The following is a 25,450-nucleotide window of genomic DNA, read 5'->3' as shown; positions in this document are numbered from 1 at the left end:
TGGTCATTTTATTTTGATTTAGTTTATTTACATAATGTTAAGATATTTCAAGTGTCTTTTTCTCAATTTTACATGCATAATACTAAATGGATTTTAAAGTGGTAATGATTCCTCATTTAATGATATTTAACAAAGACAATAGCATAAAATCATTTTTGATGTCTATACCAAATAAAGCCGGCCAATAGAGATTGAGTACTGATGAAGTGACGAATGTGCTGAGGAGGATACTGTTTATGCAGTGTCAGAATCTCAGCCTTCTATGTAAATGAAGGGAAGAAAAGAGTGAATGAAGCTCGAGGTAGAATTTTAAAAAATGTTTCATTTTCCCCGTTATCGTATTTTTGATTTTTAATAAATATTCAATTAAAGTAAATAGAAAAAAAAAAAATCTATATTATATTTCCCTTTGTCTGTTTGTCCATTCCACTTTTTCTCAGAAACTACTGGGTCGATCTGGCTGAAATGTTGTATGGCCTTTTGTTATAATAAGGATTATGATATCCATTTGATACACAATTCAGGATTGGCATGGATTAGTCACCAAGACACCACATTTATTCTCATTTGTTCCCGGAAACTACTGGGCCGATCTGGCTGAATTTTTGTATGAACCTTTTTTATGATAAGGTGCAGCAAACTAAGTATTATGGTATCAGTTTTATGTACAGTTATGGATTAATAGGGATTAGTATTTAATGCAAAATGAGTACAAATTTAACCATAATCAACCATAAATTTAGCATAAACATTCATTTTAAGTATACCAGGCTATAACTTTTTGCTCATTTCTAATGGGCAGAAAGTCTTGTTTATCTTATATTTCTCTTTGTCTATTCCACTTTTTTGTCAAAAACTACTGATTTGATCTGGCTGAAATTTTGTATGAACCTTTATTATGATAAGGTGCAGCAAACCGAGTATTATGGTATCCGTTCGATGCACAGTTAGGGATTAATAGGGATTAGTATTTAATGCAAAAAAGAGCACTAATTTAACCATATTCAATCATCAGTTTAGAATGGAGAACTCATTGTATGTCAACAGGCTAAAGAGTCTAGTTTAATATGAAAGTTATCAAAGTTATCTTTACACAAGAAACTCACACACATGAAGGAATTGTCTCATAATTGTATTGCTATCGATAAATGTTTTTTGCTCTTCTGATAAAACTTCTTTTTTTTTTTTTTTTTTTTTTTGCAGTTAAAGTGGCTCATAAGTTGCAACAGCAGGGACAGCTTCAGTCGCCGCCTGTTTCAACCCATTGGTCAAATTACGATAAATCAGTGGCCGATCTTCTTGGCTGGTTGTCCGTCCAAGATCATTTACAAAAGGCAAACAAAGCTTCGGTCGGGAATATATCCGATATTGAACAATTAATTGTTAAACAAAAAGTAAGTGTTCAACACGTCAGAATTTATATTCAATTGCAAAAAATTAAGCAATTATATAGAAGAACACAATTTAAGACTGTAAATTATACTTTACAAGGATTTATTGTTCGACAGGGTGCTCAAATAAAAAATATTAAGATTTCCTTAATGTGCGAAGTTTCAAATAATTTACAGTTTTAAATTCTGTTCTTCTATGACAAGCTCTATTTCCTATTTTGGTTGCATTGAGCCTTTTTATTTGGTTGGGATTACTATATAAATATTGATATTTATATTTCCTTTAAGTTTACAGAAGCTTTTGGCTTGTAATCTTAATTTATACTTCTTTATTATATATATATCGTTGATTATCCTTTCTCACTATAACTAAAAATGTCTATCCTACTCATAGGTAGAATCATCAGTCACCATAATACCACATTTACTCCAGGGTCTGTCCGACTTAAATTTTCCAAATCGTTTTTGAAAAAACAATTGTTGAAAATAAATAAAAACGTTTATATATAATTATTTCATTAGTGTGGAGTAAGAAAAAAAAAATTGATCCTAACCCGAAGGTCAAGAAATGTATTTTAACTTGAAATCTTTGGGCTATACAATCCCATTTAAAAAAAAAAAAAAAAAAAAAAAAAGGAATAAAGAGTGATTACAGACATACACACATGAAATTGATTTAGCCTATTGTTATATATAGTAATTGAATGTAAGTCATTATTTTAAACCATTAAGTAGAGAGGGGATACGAAGGTGAGTAAGATTAAAACCTTCTTACAATTATATATACAATATATCTAGAATTGAGAAAACTGGGGGTGGGACAGGGGATGTCTTTCATTTCAAAGCCATAATTGGTACATAAAACTAATAAACATAACCCCATACCGATCATTTTATTATTATCATTATTTTTATTTATTTATTTTATTTTATTTTTTTTTTTTGCAGTAACCATGGCAATAATGTTTTGCTTAGACAAAAATAAAAAATAATCTGACTTCATTTTATTGTCTTTCTCTTCGTCCTTCATTTTTCCCTTTTATTACTCAACAAATAAACTTGAAATGTTAATGGCAGATGTAGTTTTCTCTTTACTGTTGAAATGTTGTTTGACATGAGTCATAAATATTGTTCAGCACTTGGCCTCTTCCTATGTTCCTATGCTCACTTTTAGTTCTGGAAAAACTTCAAGATGGAGGCGAGGTCAAGAAGGTCAACTATTGGTTCTGAATGTTGTGGCAGTTCAAATTCTGCATTCTAGCAGTCATACTGACAGTTTATTTATAAAAACTTTGTTTTGCAAAGTTTACCTAAAGGTTCAATTTTATACATATTAAAAAAAAAAAAATAAATAAATGTAAATATTTACTTTGTTGCTATCCTATTCTAAATAATTTGTTTTAACTGCCAAAGTAAAAAAAAAAAAAAAGAAAAAAAAAAACTCTGTGGATATATATCCAAAGCAGAGGAAGTTTGATCCGATGTTCTGCTAACTTGGAAGGCCAAAAATAACTAAAATCATTTTTTCAAACTCCTATTCAAGACACAATGCCACTGAGGCATAAGCATAAGAGTGTTGTAAGGTAAGGAATATGCTTACAGGGACATTCTAAGTAGGGAGTTGAGCAGCAAGATATGTTAACATTATATTTCAACTTCTGCATGTTAGTACAGTTTCTGAATTTTTTAGATGAGGATACTTTATTCGTATTTGGATTCTTTGGACTACTGTTCTCATCTTCAGTGTTATTTTCACAACGTTTCGGTCGATGTAACTTCCGACCTTCTTCAAATGTTTCTTGTCGAATTCTGGAATGTTTCTGTCGAGTTTGGGAATCTGTACGGAATTTCGAACAGAACCCTTTATTTATTTCACAAAAAATACAATTGCGAATTACTTAGGACCTCTATCCAGCCATGGCTGATGGAACAAGAGCATGCTACCCCCGCAAAATAAATAAAGGGTTCCATTTGAAATTCCGTCCAAATTCTCGAGTTCGACAAGATACACCTGAAGAAAGTCGGAGGTTACATCGACTGAAACGCTGTGAAAATGACACTCAAGATGAGAACAGTAGTCCGAAGAATCCAAATAATACAATTCGCGAGGGGAGTGATTAGTCCCACCATGCAGAATTTCCTCAGCCATTATTTAAGCTCTATATCAAACATATGGGGAAAAAATAAATGTACACATATCCAACTTGAAACTTTAGAAAATTATCTTTACTCTCTAGTGGAATGGGGACATAAATCGATGATAACATTTAATGCTACTAAGACAAAACTCCTTTCCTTCAACAATCACAAAGAATCTTTCCAGCCACTGATTACTATGGATAATAACACTATACCTGAGAGTTCATCATTTAAACTCTTTCAACTAACATTCACAGGCAACGTGAATTGGAACAACTACATTGAGGACATTGCCAAGGCTGCTGCAAAGAAGGTGGGCTTTCTCTATTGTTCTAGAAAAATACTCACACCTGATAGTATTCTGTAATTCTACAAAGCCACTATCCGCTCATACATAAAGTATTGTTGCCAGATACGGACCGGTGTATCAACCACTAGTCTCTTTCTATTAGATATGGTTCACAAAGGAGTTTACAGTCTATTAGGTCCTGAACTGTCAAGCAAGTTTTAACTCATGTCCCATCACTTCAATTTTAAATCACTGTGCCTGTTTTACAAGTATTTTAATAAATATGTTCTGATGAACTCCTAGCACTGGTGCCCCCAATACATAAATACCCCCAACTAATCCAATAAGCAGCAAAATCCCACACCTTCACTGTAGAGATCCCCTGGTGCTGGAGAACTGACTACTCTGAAAGTTTCTTCTTTTGAACTGCTAAACTTTGGAATTCCTTCCTGGTTTCCCGCTTCTCTATCTATACAACAGGGCCACACACACTTCCAGTGTGTGCGGCCCTGTTGTATTTTATTTAAATCTTGTGGTGATAGTACCCAAAGAAAGGATACCAAATCGGCTGTAAACTAGTTTCCTGGAGTTAAAATAAAATGGCCGCAAGTTATTTGTGAAGTGATAAAAATATTTCTTCCATTTGTACAACTTTTGTATTTCAAATTGAAAATATATTTCTTTCATTCAAAAGAAGTTCATATTCTCGTTTGCTAAAATGATTTTTTTTTTTTTGTAGCAGAGTATTATATTTTAAAAACAAATTACCCAATCAGATTAAAAATAATAATCTATTATCTAAAGGGCAGTTGTCAGTATTTGGGGTCAAATGGTCATTTATATTATTTAATACTAGCTGTATCCGCCCGGCCACGCGTTGACGTTGGTTGACGCAAGTATTAGATTGATCTGTATCACACAGACATACACACACACGCACACGACCAAACACACACACAAAAACACACACGCACACACTTTGCAAATAGTCAGGAATAGACAGTTTAAAGGCTTCAAAATCACACATAAGGAGATTTTGAAGTATATAAACTGTCAATTCCTTGTTATGATTAAATATTTGAATTCACTGTGTAAGGTTTCGGAAAAATCTGGGTCTCGGCTATATTATTCGCTTATTCCATTTTAATTTTTTTTTTACAAAGAAAGAATTTTGGTAAATTATACTAAAAAAATAAATAAATGTTAGAGTCAAGCAATATAAGTCACTGTGTAAGTTCTCTGGCAAAATCCGGCTATATTATTTGCTTAATCTGTTTTATTTTTTTTTTATTTAGCATACAAAGAAAGAATTTTAATTCAATAGTCAGGAATAGACAGTTTAAAGGCTTCCAAATCATACATGAGATTTTTCAAGTAAATAAACTGTCAGTTTCTGGTTCGTCAAAATCTGGGTCTCGGTTTTTATTTAGTGTAATTAAAGAATTTTAGTAAATCGTATTAAAAAGAAAAGATGTAATAATTGCTTATCAGCATGTGCCGATGTGTTGAAAAAGCAGTATTTAATAGCAACATGTACAATGTATGTAAACAAAAGATTTAGCATGGTAACATAAATGTATAAGAACAATTACCCTGGTTAGAGAGTGATGCCATATGTGGAAATTTCTGGAGCGTTCGTTTTTGTGATAATATTTAGATTCTGGAATGAGCAAATTGTCAGCTGGTAGCCAATAAGATTTGGTGGATTGTGAGAAGGGAAAATTTATTATTTTTGAATTTGGAAATGGAAAGATCATGGTATGTTTATGAGTATAGGATCCAGTTAATAAGGGTGCAACCCCAGATCTGTCGAAAGTGCAGAATTCTTCCTGGAGAGGAGTGGATACAGTAGGAAGACTTGTTATTTAGAGAGAAAAATAGGAACTACTTCATCTAAAGATGGTTGTGATTGTGATAATGTTGCTCCTAGGATGAAGTGTAGGATTTTATTAAAACAACTGCGTCTAAAATGGCGTTCTAAAGTTACATAAGATAGTGACTAATAGTCTAGACATATTAAATTTGTATGTGACATCTGTTGTTGCAAACCTATGGTGCTTTGGTGCAGAGGGGAATTTCTGCAATCAAAATATTACGCCGGAGATAATCAATAAGTAAACAGAATTTGTGATGTCATCATGTATTAACAGAGCCCAGGAAATGAAAGACACCAATTCCTGATTTAATTCATCGTTTTTTTTTATATATTTTGTCATTTCTCTACGAAGTAAGGGTGTGGGAAAAATTAAATTTAATAGTACTCTGGAGGCATCCTTAATTTTATTTGGCACTTTCAATAGTGTTCTGCAGGCCTTCTATATTTTTTACACACAAAAAACACACACACACACACACACACACACACACACTTTGCAAATAGTCAGGAATAGACAGTTACTCAAAATGGAATTTTTTTTTTTAGTGGGATGAGGAACTTTATTTAACATCACCTATGTAATTTTTTTTATGGTCCGGAGCAATGCTGAGTAGGCTTGCTAGTTTATTATTAAAAAGGGCAGTTGTCTGTGTATATGTGTGTTTGTATGTCCAGCTAAAAGTCAAACGCTGCAAAACAAATACCCACAATGTTTGTAGATTCATGATTAACATTGTTTCTTTCATCTTAAAATTCTCATCAGTCATTAAATAATGCTACACTCACATTGTTTAACGATCAAATATTTTCTTGGACAGAATATTTTGCAAAATATGGAGAACAGACAACAAGAACTGGAAGATATTCTCAAACATGCAGATCTGTTACAGCAAGAAGCAAGTTCAGACGAGGACAAGAAAAACATCAAAGAAAAAGGTAAATTATTCTGTTTTTTTACATTTTTTACATAAATAAATGCAGCAATCTATATATCTATAAAAGTGAACGTGTCTGTGTGTCTGCCTGTCTGTCTGTGTACATTTCCCTACGCAATAACTCTGTCAATTTTTAGTCTATAGACTCGAAATTTGAAATACCGGGTACTGAGATTTGGGAAAATCGATGTGACGGGTGTCAGCCAGAAATTTGGCTGTTAAGGGGTCAAATTTCAACGATTTGACCTTTAAGAACTCTACCAAACTCCTCCGACAATTTTGGGTCTACACCCTTGAAATTTTAGATATAGGTTCCGTGGACATGGATCTAACGTAATAACTTGATTTGAGGCCAAAACAATAAATTTTCAGGGGTCATAATAGGGGTCAAAGTTTAAAAAATTACCCCCTTTTTTTTTTTTTGCTCAGCATACACCTCTAAACACCCGGGCAACGCCGGGCACCCATGCTAGTATCTGATAAAAACAAATATCACCTGTTAAAAAAAAAATATCATCACCTGTAAAAAAAAAAAAAGATAAAAAATAACAACAAACTTGCTTACGTCTCTTAAGTAAAAAAAACTGCACAATCTGAAATGTGTCCAATTTCCAGATTTTCCACAGTTGGAAATCATCTTGTGAAGTAGACCTTTATGCCAAACTCTGTCAAATACCTTTGATATGTCAAGCGCCATTGCTCTTAAGAGGAAACCCCTGTTGATAGCTTTTTCATCTTATGTGAAATTACAGTCAGTGCATCAGCTGTAGATCTTGCCGGACAAAAACTATATTGCTTGTCGCTGAGTAGGTTATTTTTACTGAGATAGTTGACAATTTCTCTAGGGATTCAAGCAACTTACTCATAACACTAATTTGTCTGTACTGAAATGCAGAAGACCGATTTTCAGCATTTCTAAATACTGGACAAACTAATGAGGTTTTCCAAGGTGCTGGGAAGCATTTTTCCTTTAGGCATTGATTGATCAGCTTTACAAGAATAGGTGCTGGATCCGGTTGCAGATTTTTGAGTACTATGACTGGAATATGTTGCTTTGGTGGCATCAAGGACAAATATGTGGATGTCACTCAGATTATTTTCGGTCTTGGGAAGAAATTCGGGAGGTAGGTGGTCCTGATCACATGAGATTGAAATTGCTGCAAAGTTCTTATCAAAGAGTTTAGCTTTGTCGTATGCTGATGAAATCACCTCAGGTCTATTGATGATAGTCAGGATAAAGGATACGCATCTGGTGCAATCAGGTGGCCACTGGCAGACCCTGGGTGTGGCAGCAGGATTCAGTGCTGGCCCACAAATCCAAAGAGATCCAAACTATGTTTCAGAAGGAGTGCTACGACTTTGCACCCTTTACTCACTGCCCCCCCCCCTCTTCCCCCAACTTGAACCCGCTGGACTACTTCGTTTCGTCACATGTCAAGAACATCACCAACATGACCTCCCACAACACCAAATCCAGCCTGATTGCTGCCATTCGCAGGGTATTCATCGAGCTCCCACAAGCACTTGTAGAAAAGGCATGCTCCCAGTTCTGGATTGTATCGAGGCGGTGATTGAGGCTGAAGGTGGCTGCATTGAATAGATGTCAACTATACTTCATACTCAAGTTACCTGAATTGATTTTTTCAAAAAAAGTTTAAAAATAAATCGGTAGCATTGTTTTCATTAGGGCAACAACTTTATTGTTCCACCCTGTAGTTTTAAAGGATCACTGCTATCTCCAATCAGATAGCTTCTTGAGTGCCCTGAGAAATCAGTTGCTTTGAAAATTTATATTAATTTAGATTATTCAAACTTCTATTCTCATCTTGAGTGCTATCTGTACAACATTTTGGCTGGTCTAATCCAGGTGCATCTTGTCAAAATGAACCTTTTATTCAATATATAAGGGTGTTTTGTGGAGCCACCCCTTAATTGCCATTGCTCATAGGTCCATTCTTACCTGGAGTGGTAGTACCTGTTAGGGTCTCAACTATGGGTTGAATAGAAACCGACTTGAAAAATTACAAATATAATCTACTAAAAAATTTTCTTTAAAATCACTGGATTCAGCATTAAATAACCTAAAAAGGGTTAATATGCCATAAAACAACCAAACCAATCAACTTCCATGAAGACTGCCACTTTGAATTGATTATTACTTAGTATTTTATCCGTTGCGTCATGAGTCTATATGATGTTTAACATAAAGATTCCTGAATTTGACAAAATGTATCTAAAGAATGTTGGACGTTAAAAAGATGCAAATAACACTCAAGATAAGAACAGTAGTTTGAAGAATCTAAACAGATTAAGCTTCTTTTCTTTAATAATTACAAGAAACCTTCTCAACCACTAATAACCACGGCTAAAGATACATTACTTGAAAGTGCTTCATTCAAACTCCTTGGCTTAATGTTCACAGGGAACATGGATTTGAACAGATACATTGAGGCATTGCCAAGGCTGCTACTGTGCTAGAAAGTTACTTATGTCTGAGAGTATCTTGTGCCTCTACAAGATCACCATTCCTCCATGTATGGAGTATTGTTGCTACATTTGGGCTGGTGTATCTGCTACTCGTTTCTCACTCTACGACAGAGTTAAAAAGAGAGTCACCAACCTAATAGGTCTCGATCTGTCAGCTTGGTTTCAACTGCTGTCACATCAACAAAATGTTGCATCCCTCTGCCTGTTTTTGCAAGTATTTCAATGGTAGGTGCTCCACGAACTTCCCTCTCGACGTAAATACCCCTGACAAATCCAACAAGCAGCAAAATTTCACCCCTACACAGTAGAGATTCCCAGATGTCAGAAAGCCTTCTACTCTAATAGTGTCTTCCCTTAAACTGCTAGACCTTGGAGTTCCTTTCCGGGTCCTTGCTTCCCTGAGTGTACTGACATGCAGAAGTTTAAGTGTAATGTAAACAGACATCTTGCTGCTCAACTCCCTACATAGTATCCCCTGCAAATTATGTCCCAGATAGTAATCCCCTGTGCCTTGTTTAAGGTGAAAATGCAATAAAAAAAAAGTAAAAATAAAAATAATATGCACTATCACCTAAAGAATTTGAAACAGGCTTCGAAAATGTTCAATTGTTTCGATTACATGAAGGCATTTTAAAGATCATCTATTTCCTTTTGAGTACGAAACATGATTATAGCTGAATAATTATAAGTATCATAAGAATATGCTGTTGTCATAGCCCTAGTAATAAATCACCGTTCAATCAATGGTGATTCTACCATAGAGGTTGATACCCCGCACCCATCCACCACTAATGAAAAGCGTGAATAATATTGCACCTCTTCTATCAAAAACAAACAAAAATAAATATATCTTCTGCTACTGTCAATAATTTTCCCCACTCTTTATCTGTGCCTAAACCAAAACGTAGATTCCATGAACAAAGCTTCTTTCTTAGAACTGCACGCCTGTAGAACTCTCTTCCGTTTGCCTGTTTCCCACCTGACTGCAATTTAGTTGTCTTCAAGTCCAACATAAACAAATTCTTGATGAACCATCCCTTTAAGTAATCCAATTTACCAAATTTCCATTACCAACGAGTACTATATTATCCCATTCACTACTGTACACTCAATAACACTTATCCTCGAGTGGCCTCCGGATCTTGATAAGTGGGGACTCCCATGTAAAAAAAAAAAAATGTACACAATCTTAGTGTTTATTTAGAAGAAATCGATGTAAAAAAAAAATTAGGTTGCAGAAAAATCTTGATAATATACGTACCCGTCACAGAGCGAAAATGTCATATTCCAAAAATCATATGTATTAAATATTTTTTATACATATGTAGATATATATAGAAAATGATTTTTAACGGTTTTTAGCGATTTTAATAGGAAAGTGTAGTCATTATAAAGCTGATTTTGATCTTGATAATTCTAATTGAGTTGTCTCCTCCACATTTCTAAAACATGGCGGATCAAAACAATGTATCGCTTTCTCACAAAATAAAAAACAAAAAAATCTACTTGATATATTTATATGATTTTTGGAATATGATATCTTCGTTCCGTGATGAGTATGTACATGATAAAGTTTTTAAAACAGTTTTCTAAATTATTGTTTTTAAAACAGGTTTAATTTAAATAAGCACAACAGTCTATGTATTACTGTGTGTTTCTCGCCTGTACGTAACTACACATTGAATTATTTACCCAATATTTATTGAAATTTTTAGAATCTTACTTGAAATTGTTAGATATGTTTATATTTTAATTATTTTGTCCCACCCGGCAGCATCGATAAATACGGCCAATAAAAAGATATCAATGGAAATTTTCTTTGGGTTTCAACTATTGTTATTAATAAAATTGAATAGTTTCAAATAATTACATTGATTTCGGCTATAATTTAAATTTGTAGATTTAAAAATAATTCCATGTATTTAATTTGTATAACATCAATTAGTTCCATGTATTTAATTTGTATAACATCAAATTAGTTTTAAAGTCCACACCCCCAAATAATTAACATTCTAAGGGCGATAACTCTTTGTCGCAGTTATTATTTAGTGAAGCAATCACAATGCCTTTACATTTTTTTTATTTCGAAGAATAATAACGGTGAGAATTACAATTTAATTTGAGATTACAAAAACGCTTGTAAAACTAAAAAAAAATGATATTATAAATATTCTTGTATAATCAGCAACTTTATTAAGCAATTGAATTATTCAATTTCGTATATTTGAACTTTGCATTTAAAAATGGATTTTATACGTTTAACTCTTAGGGCAGAAAATTTCATTACTGTTAACTGCGGAAAGTGGATTTAGCCTTTGAAAAAAGTCTCTCTTTATCAAATCTCAATGACTTCTTAACATAAGTTATTTTTTCCAATTCTGATGACATAAGGTAAAAAAGAAAAAAAAACACCAATAACTTTTGATGTGCAGAATTTCTGTTTGAATTTATTTTAAGAGGTGTTGTGGTTGTTTGACTTGCTAATTGCTTTCCTGCTTCCCCTCACTATTTTAACTGTTTTCATCCAAGTCTATAAAACATGTATTCTACTTGCTAGTTTTTGCATGATAAAATGGAATTACACACACACACATACATGTGTATGTATGTATGTATGTATGTATGTATGTATATAATGTGTATGTGTGAGTATGTATTAATGTATGATTTTTATTTGCTTTCCCACTTCCCCTTACTACTTTAAATGTTTTTATCCAAGGCTATAAAACATGTATTCTACTTGCTAGCTTTAATGATAGAATGAAATTACACATATACATGTGTGTATGTATGTATATATAAATCTGTGTGTGTCTGCAGTGTCTGCATGCACATATATATATATATATATATATATATATATATATATATATATATATATATACTCGTGACTCATTGGGTCAGTATGTTATATTAGCTATGGAATTCATGTATGAGCGTGACACTTGTGACGTAAATAAAATAGTTTTTTTTTTTACATAACAGAAACATATCTATGAAAGTATATTAAAATGAAAAATCAAGGACGGATCACTCAAACATGAAAAAAAAATCCTCCCTATTCGTCTAAAGTTACCTATTTTTTCCAAATAATCGCTCAAAAATCGAAAATTAAACATGATTTTCCTACGAATCGAACGCCAATGAAAGTCATTTAGCAGCAAAAACGCACTTGAATCTATTGATGAGAAATATAAGAATGAACAACCCATATTGGAATCCTTCAACCAAGTTATAGAAACTTAAAATCTAAAAAAAATAATAAAACCTGAAGCAAAAAAATAAAACCTAAATAAGATAAAACTAATATTGAAACAGATTAGTAAATGTGTCAACAAATTCACCGTTCTCACACAACTATTTTGTATCTAGAAATGTAAACAAAAAATAAAAAAAGAAGGAAGGAAGGAAAAGGGACGGATAGAGAGTAGTAGTAGTAGTCTTGGCTTTACTACAATTATGTTTGTCAATGTGTTAAAGTTGTTTAGTTGTAAGAAAATAGCGACAGTATAGTTATAATAAAGAATAGTTGCAAAACACCCCCACTCTTCCCATGTTAAATAATAATTTTGCAATAATAATGTTAATATTTTAGTGCGCAGGTCAAAATCTGCAAAAGAGGCGATTTGTGTTTATTTGTTTACATTGTTATGGGTTAATGTTTATGCGCGCATGCGCAACCGGATGTCGTAAACCGGAAAGTGGGTTATATCACTCGTTACAAGGACATTTGAGTTTTATAATTATATATATATATAATAAATATATATATATATATATATATGCATACATGCACATTGATTTTTATTTTAGAATGGAGGATAAGTTTCATGAATTTTTTATTCAATTTCTTTTTTTTTTTTTTTTTTTTAGCTGATGAAGTTCTGCAGCAGTGGAATACTACGAAAGCTAACATTTCTTCCCGCAAGAACCAATTGGAGGATATGTTACTTGAATGTCGACAATTCGACGAGTCTTACTCAGCTTTCAACCGATGGCTACAGCAAATTGAAGAAGAAATAAAATCCAAGTCCCATAACTCTCAAGATCTTACACAATCGCTCTCCAGTCATAAGGTGAGTACCAAATTAGTTATGCTATTAAATCAATGATGTTAAAAAAATTAGTGCTACTACAGCAGCTGAATACAGTTTTAGAGAGAGATGGATTCTTATTTAGCATTCAAAATAATTAAAAAAAAACACCAAAACAGAAATTACAAACAAATCTTTATGCTATACATACCCGTCATAAAACAAAGGTGTCATATTCCAAAAATTACGTAAATTGATTAAGTAGTTCTATTTTTAACTAAAAAAATCAAATTTTATGAGGATCTGAGAAGCAATTATCTCGCCTGACATAAAAATAAGAGGTCACGAATCAAAGGGAGATAATTTAACAATAATTCAAACTTAGTAGATTATGTTGTAATGTTGTTTGATTGCTTAAAAATGATTTTCTTTATAAAAATAAAATTACTTACGTAATTTACGTGATTTTTGGAATATATTTCCGAGTACATATATCATAAAGATTTTTTTTTAATGATTTTTTTTTTTTAATTAGGTGGAATTCTAAATAAGAACTGAGAGATATATATTGGTTATTATTATGGTAAATTAGCGGACAGATTAATAAGTTTCTTAACAAAGATTTACTACTTTCAGTTAAGCAAGAAAAATGTGGTAAAAGACATGCACAGCTCAGGAATTTTTGAAGTGCAATCAAAGTAGAATAAATAGCAGTAATGTCCGTAGCACAACAGGTTTAGTACTTTGTTTTTATATTTAATATCGCTTCTATTATTTCATCTTTTGAATTGTTTATTTTTTATACTGCTACAGTTTTCAAACCAGATCAAACCGACTTTTTGTTTAGCATTTTCAAAATTTTAAGTAAAGAAAATACAGAAAACCATCCACCATATTGGATTGAATTCAAGGGCAGACATCTCACAAAAGGGGGACAACTCGATTCAGCTATTTCCTTTAGTTTATGACAATGACAAGTCCCTTAACCCTCTGAGATCGCTGCAGTATTTTATGCAGCATATTTTGGGCAAGAATAGCCTGGCGATGCCCATCCCTCTCCAAGCTCTACATACAGCATCCAGCGTGAGCAGTCGCGAAGTACTCTGTTCAATCAGCGAGAGCATGACCTTTGTTTTTGAAGTATTTATTTGCATCCCTAATCCGTGTGTTTAGGGCGAATAATATTAAAAATAAATAAATAAATGAAAAACTTTTAATTTAAATTTTAACTCCCATTTCATTTTTATTTGGCCTTTTCTGGCTCTTTATGTATTTTTCATTGGTAAAAGTTGTTTTTATCTGGTTCAAAAACTGTAGCAGTACCTTATTTTTTGCTAAATTATTTACTCAAAATATTGTGACTTATCACATTCAACTCTGTTCTTTTGACCTACAGATTATATTGCATCTAGGATATCGACTTAATATTTATTATTATTTCACAAACTTAACACTGAAAATCAATAAATAATTTTATTTTTAGTGAGAAACATGATTTGTAAATGTGCTGAGTCTTGAACTATTCTTTTATTTCATATTTTATTAGTAAATAAACAATCAATAAACAATCACTGTAAAACAACCAATCAATATAAACAATAAACAATAGATAAACAATCAATATAAACCTATTGATATTCGCCATGTCGAAACTGTATCATACATATCAAACTATAATTTATTGATTTTTGTTGAATAAAATATTATTTTTTTAATTTTTTTAAAACAATAATGGATTGGTTGATAAAAATTTGAACCATAATGTAATGCCTTGACTTTTACCTACAATATCCGATGGCCCCTTTTTGGCTAGGATCAAGGTGTAGTATCTGTTCTGGTGCTACATTTCACCTTTTCTAGCCTCGATCAGTGGAGAGGTCCTTCTAGATTGATACAATTTTTATTTTTAGTCCTATCCAGAGTGCTCTTTTCGGGGAGCCGGATTTCCCCACATTAAAAACCGACCTTGTGTCTAACTCTGCTCTCGTGGGGAAGCAAGTAAATAGGTACAATATTTGATTAAAGTAAAAAAACTCCTTTCTAACTCCTGATTAAAAAGCATCAAAATAACTTTTTTATGCAGTATTGTATGCTTTAAACATTGCGTCCACCTTGTTTTGCTTAGTTCTTTTCCAAGAGGTCAATTCCTTTAATTTTCTCAGCAAGGATTTCGTTTTCAAACTTTGAGTAGTGGTACCTTCTTTTGCCCAACAGACCATGACTAGGCTTTTAAGCCTCTTAGTTTTCTTTTTAGTTGCTACATATGATGGAGATAGGGGGCCCAAGACCTTTTTAAGGCTTGATGACTGACTCTAATTGGCCTCTGTCATGGCTGAAGTGCCACTTCTAAAGATAGGACTGTTTACACTATCATTTACCTCTTCCTGCCTGGTATATAAACGGGTTGAAGGACCTTTTTTATCCTGGATGTCATCCTACCAGAATGTATTTTTGTTTTTATCCATATTTTTATATGAGTTCCTAATTGTCCATGGCATTTTGTCTAGTTTTTTTATATTAGAAGGGATTAATCTTTCGTATTATTTGGATTCATCAGACTACTGTTTTCACTACATATCAGTTGATATAACTTCCAACCCTTTCCAGGTGTATCTTGTCGAACTCTGGAATTTGGATGGAATTTTGAATGTAACCCTTTATTTACTTCATGGAAGTAGCATGTTCTTGTTCCATCAGCCATGACTGGATAGAGGTCCTAAGTAATATGCAATTGCATTTTTTGGACCCGCGGTACAGTGAGGAAAAATCAATGTTAAAAGTGATATTCTCCTGAAAGTTGAAGGTTCGATTCTCAGTGTGGGCAACTGAAAAATACAATTGTGAATTTCTTAGGACCTCTATCCAGTCGTGGCTGACAGAATGAGATCATACTACCTCCGTGAAGTAAATAAAGGGTTCCGTTCGAAATTCCGTCCAAATTCCCAAGTTCAACAGAAACATTCCCAAGTTCGACAAAATACACCTGAAGAAGAGCGGAGGTTAGATCGACCGTAAAATTACACTGAAGATGAGAACAGATGAATCCAAATAATACGAATAACCAATCCTCATCTCCAAAATTCAGAAACGTTTTATTAATCTTTTGGTAAAAATAAAAAATAAAACATATACTCTTGGTAATGCTGGGTCATTTAGTTATTCATAAATTTAAGAGAAAAAAAGTATAGGTGCATATATACTTTTGCAAAGACATCAGATATACTTAAAACTATTAATCTTTTGGTAAAATTATTTAAAAAAAAAAAAAGCCTACTTTCGGACAACACAAGGTTAGGTCAGCTAATTATATATATAACTAGCAGGCCACTTGGCATTGCCTGTCATAAAATATGGATGATTATTATATTTTAATTAATGCAGATCTTTTTATTTATTATAAACAGAAATATCGTAAGTATTACACATAAGGTTAAATACCTTTTTAAAAAAAATGGAAAGAAACTGAAACATGTGCATGCGAGTATTGTGTTTTTTCTGAGCAGTTCATTTCTTGTAAGTAAAAATAAAAATACACAAGCTGAGATCCAAACCAAAACCTAAAGACAGTGAGTCAAGTATGATAACCATTCGGCCAGCTTGCCACACTCTTTAAAATGTGTTTTCACATCTTGTGAAGCGGTTGACAAACAGATAAAGATCCAGTACTCCCACATACCAATTTTTCAATTTTTACCCCTTAGTTGCCCATTTTTCTGGATGAAAACCAATTAAAAAATTTTCCATATGTCTGAATACTCTACATATCAAATTTAAAGTCTGTAGCAAATTTAAAGTCTGTAGATCAAATATTTGTTAAGTATATAGGTTGAGAAATGTTCTCATACACACACACACACACATTCTCATTTTTATAGATATATAGATAGATATAAAGAAAAATGGCACCCACATTGATTTTAAAGCCTTTAAACTGTCAAAAGTAATGCTTGGCTAGAATCAAAGTTTTTAGATCAAAATCAAGTATTATGGTTCACTTGCGCTTCTAAACCAGAGCAAATTAGGATATTTTCAAAATGTCACTATTCTAGAAAAGGATCACATTTAGATATAAAATGACTAACAAAAGTAAAATGTTTGCAAGATGTCATTTTTGTTTATTTAATTTTATTTTATGAATGTTTCAATGATTTTATTCTGCCATAGATTCTTCAAGATGAAGTTGACCAAAGAAAAACATCAGCAGAAAATGTGAAGCAATTGGCTGGCAAATTAATTGACGAATATAAAGAAGAGGACACCCAATACATACGTGACTTATTGGCAAAGCTTATTAAACGATGGTCCAGTTTGACAACAAAGTAAGCAACATTTTTATAGTTTTTAGGTCTTATTTCCAAATACTAAAATGCCAAAAAAATAATTAGTGTTGGGACGATTAATCAGAATCGGAAAAATCGGAACTTTTTAGGGTATTGGAAGCATTATCAGAATCGTAAAAAATTTATGCCTGTTTTCTGATGCCAAAAACGATTTCTTTAATTATATATTTTTTTAATTTGATTTCTATTTTTAACAAAATCTTCCACCGTGGTAGTAATAATAAAATTATAAATATTTATTGATTTTAAACTTCCAGTAAAACTGAAATCAACCCCTGCACAAATGTGTTTTTATGCCTGAGAAAATATCTGCAAATTTAAGTGGTTTTTTTTCACGGTAATCAAGACAAAATAACCATTTTATAATTAAATATTTAGAGATTTATAAAGAATCGGAACTGGTAATTGTATTGGAATCGAGATTTTAGTACAAAGTCAGTAATTTTATTGGAATCAGTAATTGTATCGGAATAGGGAAAAATATTGGAATCGTCCCATCACTAATAATAATACCTTAAAAAAATATAACTAAAATAATAAACGTTAATAACATTTATTTGATATTATATATTTAAAAAAATTTTTTATTTTATTTATTTTTTTGTTGCAAATACTTTTTTTGTATATGGTGACACCCTCTCCCTAAAAATACCACCTATAGAATCTATATACTAAAGATACCATTGAAACTCCATCTATAGTCACTAGGGGCAATTATCAGTTAGGTCTATTAAATAATTGAAATACATTAGAAAGTAAAGAAACGAAATTAAATATTTTTAAATAGATTTTATTTTGGTTTGTAGAAACAAAAATAAAATTAAACAAATAATATCTTTGTGAAGAATGTGTTTAGAAAAGAAATTAATTTAAATAATTATTTTTATTGGTGTTTTTTTTTTTTTAAGAATTAAAATAGAGGAATTTGTTTTGATTTGTTATAAGTTTAATTGAATTCAATTTATTTATTAAAAAAAATAAGACAATTATGCTTTAATGCCATGCAGGAAAAAGGTGTTAAAAATTTACAGAAAAGAGGGCACAATAGTCCAACACTTGTCTAAATTACCCTTAAATTGTTGCATTATTGTTGTTGTATTTATTATTTCACTTCTATTATTATTATTATTATTATTATTATTATTATTATTATTATTATTATTGAAATTGCAGCCCTCCTTTGGCTCAATCGAAATCATCAGTGAAATAGTTTCTTGTAATGTCCGCATAGTCCTCTTTCTCATGCAGAAATGAATAAAAGGTTCTGAGGCATATCATAATGACCATCGAAGAGATTGAAGGCCAAAAGCAGATTGCAACATCAGTTGTTGTTTTACAGTTGTTGTTTTTTTTTAAAAGAAAGTGTTTTTTTTATATAACTGGACCTCATATTGCAAATTTATTTTTTAGAGGTTTTTTTTTTTCAAGTCAAAAAGTGCAAACACGACTATATTTGAAATTATTTCTGATCAGCAAAATATGATTGTGTTCAATGATGTCTAAAATTTAACAAATGCAATAAAATCATGCAAAAATAAACAAACATTTAAAAAATTTAACATATAAATTTGTGTGTGTGTCTGTGTGTGGGGGGGATGAACACCAACTGCTAAGACACCAGTGAGTTACTTCCCTTTAGGCAGTAAGACTCAGACAGCAGGATGTAAAAGCACACTTTCCCCACGGAGGGTCAAAACCCATGTGGGGAATTGTAAAGTGATACTATCCTAACCCCAAATCCTTGCACTGTAGAGACAACTCACAAAAATGAGAAAAACGATCATACCTTACATGATAGAGAACAGTTATTTCCCATGCTGAATGCTTTACAGCATTGGTGGGATATCTCCGCCCCTACCTAAGCATAGTAGCTAGAGATTCCATCCACGTCAATATTTGTATTGTTTTGTCATTGTAAAATGTTTTATGTTTTTTACATTTGTCGGTGAAATGCGTATATTTGTACTCAAACACATTCTATTTAGTCATTTTACATTAGCTATGCTAGTTAAGTGTTTTCTGTTTCAGATTAATTAAATTAACTCTAACTTACAACGTTATCGTTTGGGATTTTAAACAGTTATGCCTAAATAGCATTTAAGCTAACATATCAAACTTTAATTCAGTTCTCACTGTTGTACCATGTTATTGATATTATAATAATGTACAGTTTAAAGTTTATTTAAAAAAAGAAAATGTTTTTAATGTAGGCCCGTTTGCTAATTATAGAAATATTTTTTCAATTATAGTAAGAAAAACAAATAAAATAAAGGGGAATAACTCTTTTTTAAGTAACAGTATAGAAAGAGTTGTCTCCCTTCCAACTCATTTGTGTGTGTTTTTTTTAATATACATTTTTAAAATGTGTAAACAAATAAAACTCAAAACCTAAAATGACGTTACTACATCCCAAACAACAACAGATTGGTAAAATTAGTATATATATTAAAAAAAAAAAGGGGGGGGGGCGGTGCATCAAAATCTAAACAAGGCCTTCTTTGAATTTGAAAGATCTACTTTAACTAAAGTGATCACAAATACTTTAAACTGGTGAAAATGAACAAACCTCTTATAACTTGAATTTTGTTTAGCTTGGACGCTTCTTCTAATGCTGGGACTCCTGGCCCATACTATACTGTATGGAAATCCATGTTGTCTACAATAATTAATTATTTATTTAAAAAAAAAAAAATTGCCTGACTTTATACTGGGTTGATTCCTTTGTTGACATTAGTTTCTCTGACATTTCCTACTTGGCCTTCGGGACAAGATCAAGGTGTAGTGTCTGTTCTTCAGATGCTGCACTTCAATTTCTTGTTCTCTGTCGGTGGAGGAGAAGTCCTTTACGACTGAGACAATTTTTATTTTTGTTCCTTTTCTCCACGTTAAAAAACGACCCTGGTGTCTAACTCTGTCCCGTGGGGAGGCATTGTAAATAAGAACATTAGTTTCTCTGGTTAATTGTAGAATCAGATAAAAAAAAGAAGCGAAAACAAAAAAGATTGTTAATATTTATAGATGCTGCTGACAGGATTGGAACTTGGCATCCTTGATTATCAGTCTACATCGGTATCTATTTCACCTCTGTCACCTTTCAATTATTCACTAATATTCAATAGGTATTTTGCCCCTTGGCCCGGGTTTTTCCTATGTTTAAAAAACGAAAATAAAGAAATGATCTGGGTGATGTAGTACGTACACGTAATGGCAAGAAAATATCTTGCACCAAAAATCATGTAAATTGATCAAGTACTTTTTATTTTTATAAAGAAAATCATTTTTAAGGGAATTTGAGTTTTTTTTTATGTCTTCCCATTTCCTATGTTAAGAATGGCTTTTTAAAAGTTTAAATTATTTGAAATTATCTCCCTTTTTCCATTTTCAAAATGAAGTTGCAAGATTATCTCTCATAGTTTAGCCATAAAATTTGATTTTCTTATTTAAAAATAAAACTACTACATCAATCACCATAAACTCATTAACCCTTATCCTCGACTGGCCTTTGGGTCTTGATAAGCTATTTTACCAGTTAAAACCCAAATCAAATTTGTTCTACAGGTCTGAATTCACTATGTATCAAGTTTGTAGACGAAAATTGACACTAGTTTGGTAGAGACAGTTCCTCATACAGAGAGACAGACAGACAGATTGACAGTGTCACTTTTATATATAGAGAGAGTGAGATAAGGGCACTTTATTGAGTTCAGCAAGTAAGCATCGTCTGCTTAAGGATATTGATATGGTTCAGTTACATTATTATCTCCCTTTGATTTGAATTTTTTGGAGGATGAGAATTTTTTTATTTTTTTATTTGACTATTACCCTCGTCAAAGTTGATGTCTATGTTTCAACTGATGTGCTCTTCAGGTGAATGGTTCCCTTATGAGTATCTACCTCTACCTATCCGACTTTGCCCAAAAGTCTTTTTACTTTTGTTTTTTTCTTTTCACTCCTTCCCCCCCTCCCTATTATACAATACAATACAATGTAATACACAGTGAGAAGGAACACAGGCCCATACAACCAAGATTACAGTCTCTCAATACACATCATAGATTTTTTTTTTTTTTTTAATTCTATTTTCACCTCAAGCAAGGCACACTGCCACTTTGAAGTAGGGCTACTATCGAGGACATAAGTTGCAGGGATACTATTGTAGAGAAATGAGCAGCAAGATGTCTGTTCACATTACACTTGAACTTCTGCATGTCAGTACAGTTGGGAAAGCAGAATCCCAGAAGAGAATTCCAAAGTCTAGCAGTTCTGGAAAAGAAACTATTGGAGTAGAAGCTTTCTTACATTGAGGGATCATTATTGTGTAGGGGTGGGACGTGGGACTTTTGTAGTCAAAGCAAAGTGGGTGATTCTTCAAATGTTTGTCTTGTCTGGCTTTGAAGGTATTGAGTGACCCTGCAGATACCACTTCTTCCAGCACGTTGGGAGAAGAAGTGTGCTCGAACAAACCCAGCTGCCCCCCTCCGATGTCACTGCTTATCCAAACACAAGAAATCCTTGTAAAAAATATTTACACTTTGGGAAAGATTATTCATTAAATGATGATGTTATTGTAAAAAATCAGTTTTTCAATAAACAGAACAGACATTTTTATTTCTCATAAATACTTTAGATTTTTTATTTATTTATTTTTTTAATCTTTTTTTTTTTTTTTTTCTAGCAAGGGATGGGGCATTATAGTTGATGCCAGACATTCATTATCTTATACATTCCAAAGAAATTGGAATCTTAAGAAGATCTTCATCATTCCAGTAATTATAGGAGCAACTGGACTGATGACAATTTTTTTTCAAAGACTTCCTGATAAATATACCCAGTGAACCAAGTGCAAAAGAGATTCAAACAATTGCACTTAAAGGGATGGTTAGAATCTTACCAAGAACTCATTTTAAGATTCTAACCATCCCTTTAAGTGCAATTGTTTGAATCTCTTTTGCACTTGGTTCACTGGGTATATTTATCAGGAAGTTTTTGAAAAAAAAATTGTCATAAGTCCAGTTGCTCCTATAATTACTGGAATGATGAAGATCTTCCTAAGATTCCAATTTCTTTTCATGTCAAACATAAGACCTTGGTATTTCGTTATCTTTTTTCTTTCAGCTCTATTTAACTCAGCATCATTGAGGATACTAAACTTCAACTAAGGTTGCTACTTTCTTCTTCTTGTCCCATATCACCATAATAGCTCAGTTTTCTGAGTATGTAGCTGTAGGAATTGCATAGTTATAGTGAATGGTGTATGACTTATTTCTAACTGTTGTTTCTGGTAAACATGTTTCCGGGATTTGCTGGTGGGTTTTCTTATTTTTTACTACATTATTTTATTTAGTTTTTTTTTAAATAGGATTTTAAAATTTAAATTGAATTCTATTACAGTATTAAATTACCAAGTGAACAAAATTATTAAAATTGTTAAAAAATTGACTAAATCAAAAAAAGCAGAAAAAAATGATTGCAGGTTCATGTGAAAAAAAAATGCAAGGATAAACAAACTGACTACATGTTGTCTGTGTGAGAGAAAACATTTTTTTTATTTTTATAAAATAAATTATTTTTAAAAAAATAATTTATTTTATAAACCTTCATTTTTTTTAATCATTTTCTGAACAAAAAAAAAAAATCACCACACTTTTTTCACATTTCCATTTTTTTTAAATTTTTTCCTCTTTGGCCAGATTAAAGACTTTGGCAGGCTGTAATTTGAAGACCTCAGATATAGATTGTACTTTCCCCTATTTAAATATGTCTGTGGACTATTTGAACACAAGTTTTTTTGTTTTTTTTTATGAAAATCTAGTGAAAATGTATTTATTATTTTCATTTAATGCAAATTATTATTTGAATTTGGCATCTGCCTGGAATTTTGAATGGAAGCCATAGAGGTAGTATGATCTCGTTCCATGAGCCATGACTGGGTAGAAATCCTAAGTAATTTGCAATTGTATTTTGAGTGTCGCCTGCACCGAGGATTGAACCTTCAACTTGCAGAAGAGTGGACTTTACAACTGAATTTTACCAAATACTTTATCCATTACACTATAGGTCTTTGTGGACACAAGGACTCATAGATTAAATAAAGGCTTCCATTCAAAATTCCATGCAGATTCCTCAGTTTGACAGAAAGATTCCAGAGTTTGACAAGATATACCTGAAGAAGGTTACATCGACCGAAACATTGTGAAAATAATACTCAAGATGAGAACAATAGTCCGAAAAATCCAAATAATATGAATAATCCTCATCTAAAAAATTAAGAATCGCAATGCCATTGTTTTGAAAAATATATTCTTCCAAAAATTTTTAAAGCAAATTAATTCTAAACAATTTTTTAAATTTTTTTGCAGACTACTATCCTCATCTTTGTTGTTTCATGACGTTTCGGCCAACTATTCCTCTGGCCTTCGTCAATAAATAAAATTAATAAATACTCATCTCAATGAATTCCAATTAAATAATATATGATATAATTATTTTTTAATAATAAAAATTTAATTTATTTAAAAAAGTATTTTTTTCTTTAGTGCTCACTCTGCTTTTCTATCCTATCATAAAATATTTGTAGTGTGTGTGTGTGTGTGTGTGTGTGTGTGTGTGTGTGTGTGTGTGTGTGTGTGACTGACACGGTTTGTCTCAGCCTACAAGCAATCCACCCAGGCAAGTTAGGTACCGAAATGAAGCTTATGACCGGATGTTTTAGTGAATATTATATCCATGTTTGGTGTATGGAAATGCAAAAAAGTAACGATTTACTAAACAACGTTTTATTTACTGGATATTTTTCCGGTACAAGGACTCAAGTTTGCCCAGCTGGGCAAACCTGGGTGCTTGTATCTATAAAGTTATGTTGGATTTTCCAAGTCAGATCTAAATAGCCATTTAGCTGAGAAATCTAACTTAGTTTGTAACTAACCAATATCCATTTGTTATAACTGTATCATGTTATTGTAAGTATAATAATCTACTTTACTACAATTTAATATATATATATATATATATATATATATATATATATATATATATATATATATATATATATATATATTTAGTCTGACTAAGATAGTCTATATTATGAAAGCTAATTACTAAAAAATCAAACTGAGCAATAAATTTCAATTACTTTTTCTTTTTTATATAATGGCTTGAATTAAAGTTTAAAATGCAAAAGTTAAGTATCATACACCGATTGTGTTCTAAACAAAAACATTCACTTCAAACGCACCCCTGCATTATCAAAGAATCTACTGTTGAGTTTATATGCCGGGCCATTCTGCTTGTGAAATGATAAAGTTTCTCAAAGGCACTTGTGATGTTTGGATTAAAATCGAACTGTTTGTTCCTTAATTGGATTTTTTTGATTATCGATTTTCTGATACTTATCGGATCTAAGAACACTACCAGACATATGAAGGACATTTGTGTGAAATTTAAAACAAAGAGACTCAGCTGTTTCTGAGTCCATAGGGAAAGAACTTGTGTACACACACACAGAGTCCCTTGATATATATATATATATATATATATATATATATATATATATATATATATATATATATATATATATATATATATTTATAAAGAAGTGAACCATGAACCATCGCGTAAATTCAATCAACTAAAAAACGGAAAACGGGGTGAGGAAAAGAAAAAAAATATATAATGGGGCAAGTTATATGTACAATTCAATAAAATAAATAAGTCGATGAAAAACGATCGTTAAAATATACCCAAAGCGCTTTTCGTTCAGACTAACATTTTCAACGATCGTTTTTAATCGACTTATTTATTTTATTGAATTGTACATATAACTTGCCCCATTATATATTTTTTTCTTTTCCTCACCCCGTTTTCCATTTTTTAGTTGATTGAATTTACGCGATGGTTCACTTCTTTATAATTATTCTAAAATTTTGCCAATCGAATAAAGATATATATATATATATATAT

At 31.8% G+C, this 25,450-nt stretch overlaps 1 protein-coding gene across 7 annotated transcripts in view; it reads left to right on the top strand.

The window, feature by feature from the left end:
* LOC145241334 (dystrophin-like) overlaps window positions 1–25,450 on the top strand; it is a 1,936,823-nt gene that overhangs the window by 1,380,464 nt on the left and 530,909 nt on the right. For all 7 annotated transcript variants that reach the window (XM_080104172.1, XM_080104173.1, XM_080104174.1 and 4 more), the window contains 4 exons: window positions 1,204–1,394; window positions 6,514–6,631; window positions 12,991–13,193; window positions 17,316–17,470. In XM_080104172.1, coding sequence (XP_079960298.1) covers window positions 1,204–1,394; window positions 6,514–6,631; window positions 12,991–13,193; window positions 17,316–17,470 — 667 coding nt within the window. The remainder of the gene's footprint in view (window positions 1–1,203; window positions 1,395–6,513; window positions 6,632–12,990; window positions 13,194–17,315; window positions 17,471–25,450) is intronic.

This window comes from Euprymna scolopes, chromosome 20 (genome assembly GCF_053919585.1).
Source record: "Euprymna scolopes isolate OS-2025 chromosome 20, ASM5391958v1, whole genome shotgun sequence".
Taxonomy (NCBI): Eukaryota; Metazoa; Mollusca; class Cephalopoda; order Sepiida; family Sepiolidae; genus Euprymna; species Euprymna scolopes.
Note: the sequence above shows the minus strand (reverse complement) of the source record. Positions and strands in the feature narration are given on the sequence as shown.